The following is a 14,133-nucleotide window of genomic DNA, read 5'->3' as shown; positions in this document are numbered from 1 at the left end:
ACGTGGTACTAGAAAGGGTGAATGAAAACAAATTTCTTGGAATAATATTAGATCATAAATTATCCTGGAAACCACACATCGCTAATGTTCAATCAAAACTGTCTTAAATACACTGTCTCTGTTTATTCTGTATCATTCTCTTATTGCTTTTATTTCTTACTGTGTTGAAATATGGGGGCATGCCTACACCACAAACACAAAACCTATTTTTATTTTACGCATTTTTTCTGATCTAGTCACTCTGAATACCGTTGTCTTTATGTTCAAAGTCAATAGGAAAATAGCAAAGTTTGTTTGAAAACAGGGAACATAAATATAACCCAAGAGGAGAGAACTTTTAAAAAACAAAGGTTCAGAAAGAACTTTAAAATGAACACCATTTCGGTAAAAGTGGTCGACTTGTGGAATGGTCTCACCGATGATCTTTAAGAGGAGCAAATACATATTTTTGCCAAATACATGGATTTCAAAGAAAAATTGTCAAAGAAAAGTATATGTATAATTGTTGTGCATAAATATATATATATATATATATATATATATATATATATATATATATATATATATACAGTCTTGTTCAAAATAATAGCAGTACAATGTGACTAACCAGAATAATCAAGGTTTTTAGTATATTTTTATTGCTACGTGGCAAACAAGTTACCAGTAGGTTCAGTAGATTGTCAGAAAACAAACAAGACCCAGCATTCATGATATGCACGCTCTTAAGGCTGTGCAATTGGGCAAGTAGTTGAAAGGGGTGTGTTCAAAAAAATAGCAGTGTCTACCTTTGACTGTACAAACTCAAAACTATTTTGTACAAACATTTTTTTTTCTGGGATTTAGCAATCCTGTGAATCACTAAACTAATATTTAGTTGTATGACCACAGTTTTTTAAAACTGCTTGACATCTGTGTGTCATGGAGTCAACCAACTTGTGGCACCTCTCAGCTGTTATTCCACTCCATGATTCTTTAACAACATTCCACAATTCATTCACATTTCTTGGTTTTGCTTCAGAAACAGCATTTTTGATATCACCCCACAAGTTCTCAATTGGATTAAGGTCTGGAGATTGGGCTGGCCACTCCATAACATTAATTTTGTTGGTTTGGAACCAAGACTTTGCCCGTTTACTAGTGTGTTTTGGGCCATTGTCTTGTTGAAACAACCATTTCAAGGGCATGTCCTCTTCAGCATAGGGCAACATGACCTCTTCAAGTATTTTAACATATGCAAACTGATCCATGATCCCTGGTATGCGATAAATAGGCCCAACACCATAGTAGGAGAAACATGCCCATATCATGATGCTTGCACCTCCATGCTTCACTGTCTTCACGGTGTACTGTGGCTTGAATTCAGAGTTTGGGGGTCGTCTCACAAACTGCCTGTGGCCCTTGGACCCAAAAAGAACAATTTTACTCTCATCAGTCCACAAAATGTTCCTCCATTATTCTTTAGGCCAGTTGATGTGTTCTTTGGCAAATTGTAACCTCTTCTGCACATGCCTTTTTTTTAACAGAGGGACTTTGCGGGGGATTCTTGAAAATAGATTAGCTTCACACAGACGTCTTCTAACTGTCACAGTACTTACAGGTAACTCCAGACTGTCTTTGATCATCCTGGAGGTGATCATTGGCTGAGCCTTTGCCATTCTGGTTATTATTCTATCCATTTTGATGGTTGTCTTCCGTTTTCTTCCACGTCTCTCTGGTTTTGCTCTCCATTTTAAGGCATTGGAGATCATTTTAGCTGAACAGCCGATCATTTTTTGCACCTCTTTATAGGTTTTCCCCTCTCTAATCAACTTTTTAATCAAAGTACGCTGTTCTTCTGAACAATGTCTTGAACGACCCATTTTCCTCAGCTTTCAAATGCATGTTCAACAAGTGTTGGCTTCATCCTTAAATAGGGGCCACCTGATTCACACCTGTTTCTTCACAAAATTGATGACCTCAGTGATTGAATGCCACACTGCTATTTTTTTGAACACACCCCTTTCAACTAATTGCCCAATTGCACAGCCTTAAGAGCGTGCATATCATGAATGCTGGGTCTCATTTGTTTTCTGAGAATCTACTGAACCTACTGGTAACTTGTTTGCCACGTAGCAATAAAAAAATATACTAAAAACCTTGATTATTCTGGTTAGTCACATTGTACTGCTATTATTTTGAACAAGACTGTATATCAATTTCAAAAAGTTGGTGTTTATTCCAAAATGTGAAAAACAAAGATTTTCCAAAAGAATGCAAATGATATTTACGGTGTAACCCAAAAAGTATTTAAAAAAAAACTGTACAAATTTTAAATGTACAAACAAAACTTTTGGCTATGTCAATAATTTGACCCAAAAATCAAGCAAGCAACTTCACTGACTCACTCTACGAGCTCCTTTTATCAGACTGAGAGAAACACTTAAAAAGTATAAGCCCCTCCCACTAGGACTAAACCATTAAATAATTGATGGTAACAAATAAGTTCAAGAAAGACAAAACAATTAAATACACTTTTTAAAGTTTATTTTTAGTATAAAGTGAGCTTGTGCTTGACTTGTCTGTTTGCTGTCAAATTACAAGTTACTGATTTTTATAAATTAAAAAAGAACAATAGCTTGTATATTGTTAATAATAATAAAAACACTTAATCAACTTATGCTCACTTAACTATCCACACATTTTTATCCAAATTGTGTTCAAATGTATCAAATATAAATCAAGCTTTTGAGGAACAATTGTTGGTTGATCTTTCTGTTTTGAAACTGTAGAAAAATATAATCTTACAAAGACATTATATGGAGATATATATATATATATATATATATATATATATATATATATATATAATACAATGTATTATTGTACATGGCAGGGATTACAGGGTTAAAGTTTCAGTTCATGAGTTTCAGAGTCTTGTTTGAGCACACAATTGTGAGATTTCACAATTAACCGTAACCATGTGAAATTAAAGGCAACAACTGCATTGTTCTACAATCCAAACAACACAGTCAACACACATTCAATAAGATGTTTCTTAATCAGCGTTAAGTATTTGTTTTAAACAAATATAGATGTGAATCATTACCCTAAAAAAAGTTTAATCAGATGAATAAAACACTTTTTTATTCAGTGTGTTACAGCAAGTGATTTTTAAACGTGTTCAGGGCACGGACTGGTACAGTATATTCTTGCAAAGCTTTAGTGCGTGCAGAAGAGGGGCTCTTATTTGAGCTGCAGTACACAAGCTGCTGTTCGCTTCCTGCTATCTGTGCCTCAGACATGAAGCTCTGCACTTCCAGTACTGATCGGCTGCCTGTGTCCTACGCACAGATTTCAAAATACTTCCATAATGACATAGCGAACGATTACAATGTAGTAGGTTCAAGTGGGATCACTTCCGGAAAAACTGGCCGAAAAAAGACCAAAAACCGGCCGACTGCCAATCACGTATTTTAAGCAAAAACCTGCCGGTTCCGATTTATGGCTGGTCAACCGGTGCATCCCTAATATTAATGACACTGCCACCTCGATATTGTGACAGTTTCTATGAACAATGAGAATTTCTGCTGATGCTCTTCTCTAATGTCCCATCTTCTCTTAATTTTCCCTTTCAATAAAAGAATAATGTTACAGTTGTGACTGATCAGCAGCCTCAGTGTCACCAGCAGCCTCCGTCTCACAGGCAGCCTCCGTCTCACCGGCAGCCTCCGTCTCACCGGCAGCCTCCGTCTCACCGGCAGCCTCCGTCTCACCGGCAGCCTCCGTCTCACCAGCAGCCTCCGTCTCACCGGCAGCCTCCGTCTCACCGGCAGCCTCCGTCTCACCGGCAGCCTCCGTCTCACCGGCAGCCTCCGTCTCACCGGCAGCCTCCGTCTCACCGGCAGCCTCCGTCTCACCGGCAGCCTCCGTCTCACCGGCAGCCTCCGTCTCACCGGCAGCCTCCGTCTCACGAGATGTCCCAGTAGAAGACCTATGCATTAGAGTTTCAATCTGTTCAGGGGCTTGAGCATCATCTCTCTGTAAGAAACAGATTCACAGAAGGTAAAATAAATGAACAGGATTGATAATTTAATTACACAAACATACAATACTACAAACTAGATATAAAGTTGTGATTTTTGTTTTTATGTTATTAGTTTTTTTAGTTTATTGAGGAGTTTCTGAGAATATTTACTGTGAATGTGCAAGATTTCAGATTCATTAGTTACTAAATAACTTAAATATCAAGTTTGTGTGTTTATGATTATGATAATAAATTAAAATAAGAAATGTAAGTTCACAATATCAAGCAATATAAGGATCTGTTTTGTCCAACTTAATAATAACCAGGGCTTGAAAACGAAAAAAAAAAATTCAATCGGTTCACTCAGAGCAGAATCGATATTTTAACGGTTCTGTTCTGCGTTCCTCTATTATTACCGTTCCGGGAGGAAAGGGTTAATAATGTTATTTTTAAAAAACAATATTATTTGCCTATAATTTGCCTAATAATAATAATTTAATAATAATAATAATAATAAAGTATAGCGTTTTCCTTACTCAAAAAAAGGAACAAATACAGATCTAACGCTTACAGTTTACAGCTTGCACCAGATTTTGTCCAAATGTAAGCTAGGCCTACTTAAAAAAAAATTGTTTTTTTAAATCTATCAACACTTTAAAAGTATTTTTAAGATGTTTAAAAATGTTTGCTGCATTGTTAAAAAAAAACACTTGTATAAGACTGCGTGTGAAAAAAAAAACAAAAAAAAAAACTTAAGTCGCGGCTCACATTTTATTAGCCCTATTACTTTCCGAAATAATGAAGGCTAAAATGCCTGTAGTATAAAGCAAAATGTTTAAAAACATTATAAAAACATTTATTAGTTTCTCTTCAAATCAAATCCTCTAAAGTTTAGGCTATAAAAACCTCAATCCAAAAACAAATTAATGTAAGAAGCTGACGCCTACCTCTCTCATTCAGCACGAATCCAAATGTTTCCATGTTCCCGACCTATCTGGATGCTAAAATGTTATTTAATATAAAGAATATAGAATAATAGTAAATGTATAATAAGTAACGCTGTATATGCGTCCGACAGTCGGACTCCAAATTTCATTCAATAATTTTTTTTGAGGTTAATAGCAAATGAAAACTGTTCAGCTTCTGGGAAATTCGTGAAGCTCCGCTAGACTATTTTAGTTCCCCTCACTCCACAACAAAATAATTTCAATTAACAGTATTTAGAAAAGAATAAGAATTACAAATATAAGAAGCTATATCAATATTAACGACAAACCAAAACTAATTAGACTAAAACGAAACTGAAAACAACGTTGGGTTTCTCATTCGAAACAAAATCAAAGTTTCCGTATTCGCCATGTATTTGAATAACAAATGATTATAAAAAATAGCCTAATGTTTGTAAACATTTTGTGTCTGCATTATGTCTACTTCTGAATAAAATATATTTTTTTTCTCTAAAAAACTTTTAGAGCTTTTGTCATCGTTAAATCTTTCTCAGACGTTTCCATATGTCGAAATTGGTTAGTGCATCTATCTATGCATGATGATGTCCAATGACTCTGGCGAGCGGAGCTTCTCAAAGTTGGGAATAATCAAAGGAGAGCTGCGGTCCTCGTTTGGGCAGGAAAGCCTAAGCATGCTGGCGCTTGAGTGTAGAGACCTGCGTGGGATGGATTTTTCTGTCCCGTTCCCGCAAGATTTTATCCCGCTCCCGCAAAAAAGTTATTTTCTCCCGCAAAAAAGTTATTTTCTCCCGCTCCCGCCTGCAAAATCCCGCGGGTAAAGTATACATTTTTTTTTTTAATGCATTGCATATTCTGCCTGCTACTTTGTTATTTTTCAATTGCTCCCCTGTTGAATATAAATGTTAAAAAGAAACAAATGTTTTGTTTTATTTGCGTTTAATTAAATGGATGAAAGGAACGAACAAGGAACTTAGAACATAGAAATACAGTACAAAAGTAAGAAATGTAGGCCTAATATAGTATAGCCTAATGAATTATATAATAATAATAAACCTGGATTTATTTCATGTTCAAATGAAAATTATACCCTATATGCTTAAGAATGCCTTATTTTCCTCAAACATTAAACAAACAAAAAAAAAATTGTTCCCTCAATAACAAAATAGACCAATTTTAAATATTTAGCAAAATAAATAAATAATTAAAAAAATAAACAAATAAAAAAAAAATTGTAGACTACGAATACTAATGTAGTCCGTGCAGGAATAGCATGTCGTTCAATGAGGAGGGCTTCAGATTAACCCATCTCTGCGCACTTATGCGACCGCAATTACTGAAAGCCCTCTCCAATGGTGTGCTGGGAGATGGAATACAAAGTAGCCTACATGGCGTGTTACATTGCTTAATATCGGAAACTCTTGACATCGCCTTTTCCACCACTGGATCTCTCGCTATTTCGGAATGGAATTACACGTCGCTGTCCATGGTTTCATCAGCATCCTCCCATTCCGCAAAATCTATTTTATTTTATTTTAGTCTATTATAAATAAAGGTTTACCTGTTTTTAGTAATTTTATTTTGCTAGATATTTCCACTTTGCGGGAGTCCCGCAAATAACTTTATTTTCCCGCAACCCGCACACAATCCCAATCGAAAGGTTGTGAGTTTGAGTCCCGGGCAGGCAGGAATTGTGGGTGGGGGGAGTGCATGTACAGTTCTCTCTCCACCTTCAATACCACGACTTAGGTGTCCTTGAGCAAGGCATCGAACCCCCGACTGCTCCCCGGGCGCCGCAGCATAAATGATGAACACTGCTCCAGGTGTGTGTTCACAGTGTGTGTGTTCACTGCTCTGTGTGTGTGCACTTCGGATGGTTAAATGCAGAGCACAAATTCTGAGTATGGGTCACCATACTTGGCTGAATGTCACTTCACTTTCACTTTCACTTTCACTTAATGTCCATTTCAAATTTTCGATTCTGTTCGGAACTAAAAAAAAATCATTTCGTTTCAGTTTCTGGTTCTGTTCCTGTCAAAATATAATTTCCGGTTTTCGTTTACGTTCCTTAAACCTGTTCAGAGCCCTGATAACTGAACGTGAATGAAACCAGAAACACCAGATCAGAATAAATTTACAGTTGCAGATAAAATCTTACCTGTTCACGGCGCTCCTGTCTCCCGCGCTGCCTCCTGATGACTGTATGAACAACAATAAACTTAGTTAAACACTGCTGACTTTACTGTACAAAGACAAAATATGTACATTTTCATACAACAATCTTCATATTTCCTTCTTGTTAAATCAACTGAATATAATACTCACATTGCATTATTGATTGGCGCTTGTAGAAAACCACAGCAGCAACGAGCAGAAGAAGAAGAAGAACAACAACAGCAACAGCGGCAGATGAAGACGATCCTGAATCTGGAACATCTTTGACTGAGAGAAAGACAGACAGATTTGATCAAAATCTTTGACTGATATTTACACTTTCTGTCCCTGGATCATCAGTGTTGCTTGATTTTAACTGATAAATAAACCTGGCATTGTTTTTAAAGATCAATCCACTTTCTCATTTAGTGGACCTTAAAATATAGTGGACCTAAAAATAAAACTGTATTCTAAAATAAAAAGGGAACATGCACTGAATGACGAGATGATACTTACCAGAGACAGTAAGAGTAAAGCTCCTCATGATGCTGAATCTGCTGCTCCTGATCTGTAGTCTATATTCTCCAGAGTCTGTGGTTCTGGTGTTTGTGATGATCAGAGATCCAGTCTGATTCACCTTCAGTCTGTCTCTGTATCTCTCTTTACACTGAACATCTGAACAGATCTTACTCTGATCTCCAGTGATTTCAGCGATGAGAGCATCATTAAAATACCATCTCATCACATCAGTTGGTTTTTTTATTACACGAGTGTCTAAAGTAACAGATTCTCCCTCCTTCACTGACTTTCTCTTCATTTCATCTTGTTCAGCAGCAGAAACACCTGAAAACACAAACCAACAGATGATTGGAGGATCGACGACAACAAACAAAATAACAAATAATGAAAGAAAGGGGAAAAAACTACACAACATTGTGGTTACATTTTCCATGAATTTCAGTTTGAAAATCCTTTATCCATTTTTGCTCATCACAGACTTATTTTTCATCAAATCCTCAATTAAACGGATCGTAACAGAAGATAAGAGTCTCATGAGAAACTGTCAAGTGCAGCTCATGAACTAAAAGAAAAGCTCACTAAAAGTTTGTTTTTATGATAGATGTACTTGCATTGTATTAACATTTCTATTAACAACTATTTTTAGCAGCAAAGATCAGTCACCAATCACAGAAATGATGCTAAGAGCGTGAATGTAAGTCAATCAGAGTTATTAAAATGAGCAACTGTCACTACTCTAAAGAGTTTTGTTCACAAATGACCTTATAACAGTGATAACTAAAGCAATGCTGCCTTTAATGAAATAAAAGAGAAACGATGTTGAGCAGAAAGACTTCTCAGATTTGTGTTTGTGGCAGTTGTTTGTTTTATTTTGTTGTTGTTGTTTTTTTCACATTGAATGCAAGTCAACCTTGGCAAAGGCTTTTCTTTGATATCTGTTAGCATCTATCACCATTTGTACTAAAATATTTTAGTATTGCAGTTTAAACTTGACACAAAAACACAACACACTAAACTGATGTGATTTAAACACAGATAACCTGTCTTTAAATTTATAAACGACTCACCATGTACATTAACGCTAAAGATATTGTCAGTGTTGAGGGTGGTGTTCTTCAGTTTATAAAGTCCAGAGTCTGTGTTTGTGATGTTCATGATGGTCAGAGATCCAGTCTGATTGTCCAGCTTCAGTCTGTCTCTGAATCTCTCTTTACACTCAACATCTTCACAGAGCTCATGTTTATCTCCATTAATTATAGCTAGGCGATCTTCTCCAAAAATCCATATCATTCTGTCTCTTTGGTTCATTTGAACACCAGTGTGTAACGTCACTGTATCTCCCTCCATCACTGACACTGACGCTCTTTCTGGATCAACAGCAGAAGCACCTGAAGTAGAAACAAACATTTCATTACAAATCAACATAAGGAGAATTGTAGTGGCTAATTACATCTTAAAATAATAGCTTGAGCATAGTTTTTTTTTTTTTTTTTACGCCATTAATCTAAGTATGTATGCTTGTAACTTGACATTACAATTTCAAAGTTTGAGAGGAGATAAAGGAGGAGCACTCTTTTACACAAGCTGTAACCTGGTCTTGCTGAATGTCACATCCAAACAAACAGCAGAAGAACATCAATTCACACTTTCACTCTCATAGATGATCTTCTGCACCGTAATGAATATAATAAAACCCACATCCTGATTCACGTCACACTGTCTATATCTGTATTTAATTATCCAAGCAGTGATTAGAGCAGAGTTTCCTTGCATGCTTTACTCTAATCATAAAATAATAAATAACCAATTTAAAGGGTTTTAAATAACTTACTGGTATTTTCATCCTAATAAAAATGTGTTTTTACTTTAAACTTACAGAATGAATGTCCCAGGTTTAAGATACGTCTTTGCATGCCATGTATATTAGATACGTTCACGTTAACAGTAGGCCTATGGCTAATTTTAGAGCTATGTGAGATAATATTTCTGCTAAGATTCATATTAGATGTCAAAAATATTGTAATTTATATTTATTATATTTTAAGACATTGATCTGTGATGACGCCATGAACTATGATAGTGATAAGAATTAAAAAATGATGGGTTTTACCGAAGAATTTAAGAGACAATTAAATAAAACAACTAATAAAGTCTTACCATACACGAAGAACAGGCATACACCTCCTAACGTCTGGAAACAAGTGAATATATTCATCACTTTTCCGTTGAAAAAGAAGGTAGATTTTACAGAAATCAACAAAAAAATTCAGCTTCAAACACTGTGCCCAGGCCTTCGTTCGTGTTTGGGCTTCTACATTATGAGACTGTTTGGTGGTTCTTGGTGAGGACTATATGATACTTATGAACCGAGGCGTCGAGTCGGAGCTACCGCGGACAAGTCGGTCACATTTTGCCATAGATATATATTTATGATTCAATATCATAAAACACTTCTTCTTCTTCTTCTTCTTCAACGGCGGTTTGCATCCAGCATAATTGGTGCATTACCGTCCGCCACCCTCTGCTCCGGAGTCTGAATCAGACAACAGGGTCACAAACTAATTCACCCAATTCCCTCCTACTCCCCAAGCATATAAATCCATACACTTCACCATTAGTCTACTCTATAATAATAATACTAATAATAATAATATTTATAAACTTCCTCAATACTCCTATGACTTTTCACTCTTATAAACCCGTGTCCCTTAAGAAATCCATAATATTTCTAGTCTGTGCCCTATGTTGAGTGCTCAATAGCTCTTTTAATGTCATGTCCTGAACCTCTATCTCTCTCAACTTATTCCTCATCATCTCTCTCTGAACATCATTCCTGTTGCACCTCAAGACCACATGCTCCACTGACTCCTCTTCCTTGCACACCTCACACAATCCAGTATCATGTTTTCCGATTAACTTGAGTGTTTTGTTTAATAAACAATGTCCCAATCTTAACCTAGAAATTACAGTTTCCTCTCTGCAATTTCATCTTCCAATCACTGAACATTTAACATCCCTCTGGATTTGGTATAAATGCCTTCCTTTTCCCTCTCTATCTCACCTCTCTTGTCACATTTGGTTTACTGTCTTCCATATCACACTTTTAACCTCTGCTTTGCTGATACTGACTTGCATTTCTATATTTCCTTTTGTTAACGCCGTTTTGGCTAATTTATCTGCCAGTTAATTTCCCCTTATCACTACATGTCCTGGTACCCATACAAATTGTATCTGCCCTCCTTGATTAAATATTCTTGTAACTGACTGTAGGACTTCATACAGTATATCTTGTCGACTTTTTGAGTAAAATGACCTTATACTTGCTAACACTGATGATGAATCTGAACAAACTAATACTTTATGCTGCCCTGTCTTTTCCACCCACCGTACTGTGATTAATATTGCCAGCATTTCCACTGTATAAACCCCTAACATATTAGAGGTTCTTCTATTAATTCCAATTCCTTTACTTGGAACCACCACACTCAATTCTGTTACTTCCGTCTCTGGTTCCTTAGCGCCATCTGTATAGACCTGCGTGTAATCATTATACTTTTCTGCTATCTAATTGTTGTTTTGTTTTTAGATTTACCTTTGCCCTCCTTTTATCCTTTAACACAAACCAATCTACCTGTAGCAAACTAACTTCCAGTGAGCCATCTCTGGATAAACAACTCAAATTAAAAACTCCTAATTCTTTAGCTGTGTCAAAGAAGCTTCTATACTCTTTGGCTGTGTCATTTCCAATCTTCTTCTTTTATGTCAAAGTGATGCCAAAATGAACGGGAGTCAATGGAATGCTAACAGCAGGTGGGGGTCCGCTTGCCAATGGTGGCGCCCAAGGGTGCTTCAAAAAAATATGAAACACTGCCCCCCTGGTCGCAGCAGAGAGTGCAAGTAGCGATTGCAAGTAACATTTTAATTTAGTTTATTTTTTCTTGTCTTCGCCACCTGGCTACTGTTATAAAATGTTGGGAAATTAAAAAAAAAGTAAAAAAACGGAAGTGCAAGTGTCTGAGAGTCTGCAGCCAGACCCTCTTGAAATCTTCTCTTACCGATGTCATTGACTGAATACTCTTAATGACAGCTTAAGAATCTGTGCAAAGTACCACCCTAGGTCTGTCCTTTTCAACCCACTGTAGTGCAGTAATGGCTGCCACTATTTCTGCTGTATATGCAGATAACTGATCAGACAGTCTTTTGGATAGATTTATTTTAAATTCTGGGATATGTATTCCGACTGTTCTGGGATCCGTCTGTGTAAATTTTTAAATAATAACTGTTTCTTATGTAAATGCTTGTTTTAATTCCCACTTCCTCTATTCTCTTTTCTCTTCCAATATATTAATATCAACCTTTACCTCTGGGAACAAACATGGTGGAATACTACTCACGGAATTGACCATGGTGAAATCTAAGGTTTCCATTTCATATTCCTTCACTTTCATTTCCCTTGTCCATCCAAACCCAAGCCCCTGAAACTTGGAATACTCCCGAGTCCCAAAATTCCTGTATCGTTTCTTTCCCACTTCCTTTTAATCTGATCCAATACGCCATTGCCAGTTTCTCTCTTCTTAACTCCAGTGGCATCTCTCCTGCTTTTATGAGTATAGCATTAATGGGGGTTGTCTTAACAGCTCCGATGCATACACGTAATGCTCTATATTGTAATCTATTCATTTTTCCCAATATTGATTTGCTGCTGCTCCATAAACTACACAACCATAGTCTATTGATGACCTCATGCAAGCCCTATAGATATTAATTAATGACTGCCTGTCTGCACCCCAGTCACATCCAGCCACAGCTCTCAGGAGGTTTAACTTTTTTGCATTTAGTTTCCAAGTGCTTTATATGTGTTTTCCATGTACAACTACTATCAAACCATATAGTCCAAAGTACTTAAATTTATTTACTTTCACCATTGGCTGCTCATTTATTGGTAACCTTTCATTATGGCACTTGTGCTTCTTTATAAACAAAATATAACAAGATTTTCTTGTCGACATCCCTTGAATCCCCACTTATATGACCACATTTCTACTTCCCTAAAAATATCTGATTTTATTTTATTTTTTTCATGTACAAATTTTTTTTTTTTCATTTTAAGTTTAAAAAGTAAATAACATTTTCATCTACATATAATTCTTTGGCAGATGATTTTATCCAAAGTGGTTCACATTATATTTAAAAAATGAATTAGTTACACAGTTAATTATAGTAAAATACACGTATTTATCTTTTAAAGGTTCCTTTCACAAACTAAAATGATATATTTCTATTTTATTAAAGCTGCAGTATGTAATGCTTGTCATTCTGTTGTGCTGTTGTTGTTTTTTTTTATTATTTTTCTTTATTTGTGTAGAGTATGATGGTGGTGATAATAAATTACATCAGTTTCAGTCTCTAGCAGCAGAACATCTACATATATATCACCTGAAATCAGCTCTGGATATTTAATGATAAAGACAGAAGGTTATTAATAGTAAAAGATAGACTGATAATCAGTTTAACCCTTCACTAAATCGTTAACTGAGATCTACACAGCTCTATTTGGGACTCAGTTGTACGATATTAATGTGACTGATAAATGACGTCATCTGGTGGGGTTTTCAAGAAGAGCAGCTAAAACTGTATCACAGTGCTTTGAAGCGACACGTATAGAATTTAAAACTTACTTCGCTTATCAATACATACATAAAACACGTGCATATACACCTATACATTACTCACTACTATATATACTATATTATGTACACCAGAGGTGGGTAGTAACGAGTTGCATTTACTTCGTTACATTTACTTGAGTACATTTTTTGGGTAACTAATACTTTTGGGAGTATATTTAAAGATGGGTGCTAGGGTTCCCACCCGTCCCTTAAAATACGGAATCGTCCCGTATTTGAGACTAAAATAGCGCGTCCCGTTTTGAATCAATACGGGACGGTGTTTGTCCCATATTTTCGGAGTTGTCTTCAGTGCAGCATCTCATGCAAATCATCTCACCATTCTGTGATTGGGTAATACTCGCTGCCATCGTTGGATTGATTGGTTTGTTTCAGGTTCACGGCCAATCAGAGTCGGAGGAGGGCGGGTCTCTTGCCAGAGAGTCGATTTAAAAAAAAGGCAGAAACTACTGCAGATACCCCCCCTCCGAGAAGGGTATTCCTGCACAACCTGAGGCTGCAATTTCAGGACCGCAACTCTTGGACCGCAGCTTTAGGACCCTAGAATTTTTGTGACACCGTCACCTACTGTTACCGTACTGGATCAACACTGATTAAAGATGGACGACGTGGACAGCATTCAGACGGTAAGTATCGATATTTTATTAAGTTTTACTTTTTTACGGTGCGAAGTTTACATAGTGAGAACTGCTAACTATGAATTAATAATTAATTCCCACCAAATTAAGAATTTGTGAGTTAGTTTTATTAATTACTACGACATTAATTCATGGCCATGATTTCATAAATCCTTGTTGAGTTTTAA

At 36.2% G+C, this 14,133-nt stretch overlaps 1 protein-coding gene across 1 annotated transcript in view; it reads right to left on the bottom strand.

Moving 5' to 3' along the window:
• Window positions 1-3,627: 3,627 nt before the first annotated feature.
• Window positions 3,628-14,133, bottom strand: part of LOC113074988 (uncharacterized) — a 77,385-nt gene continuing 66,879 nt past the window's right edge. The window contains exons 3-6 of the mRNA XM_026247703.1: window positions 8,682-9,029; window positions 7,294-7,410; window positions 7,127-7,167; window positions 3,628-4,017 (exon numbers count right to left, since the gene is read on the bottom strand). Coding sequence (XP_026103488.1) covers window positions 3,628-4,017; window positions 7,127-7,167; window positions 7,294-7,410; window positions 8,682-9,029 — 896 coding nt within the window. The remainder of the gene's footprint in view (window positions 4,018-7,126; window positions 7,168-7,293; window positions 7,411-8,681; window positions 9,030-14,133) is intronic.

This window comes from Carassius auratus, unplaced genomic scaffold (genome assembly GCF_003368295.1).
Source record: "Carassius auratus strain Wakin unplaced genomic scaffold, ASM336829v1 scaf_tig00015962, whole genome shotgun sequence".
NCBI classification, from domain to species: Eukaryota; Metazoa; Chordata; class Actinopteri; order Cypriniformes; family Cyprinidae; genus Carassius; species Carassius auratus.
Note: the sequence above shows the minus strand (reverse complement) of the source record. Positions and strands in the feature narration are given on the sequence as shown.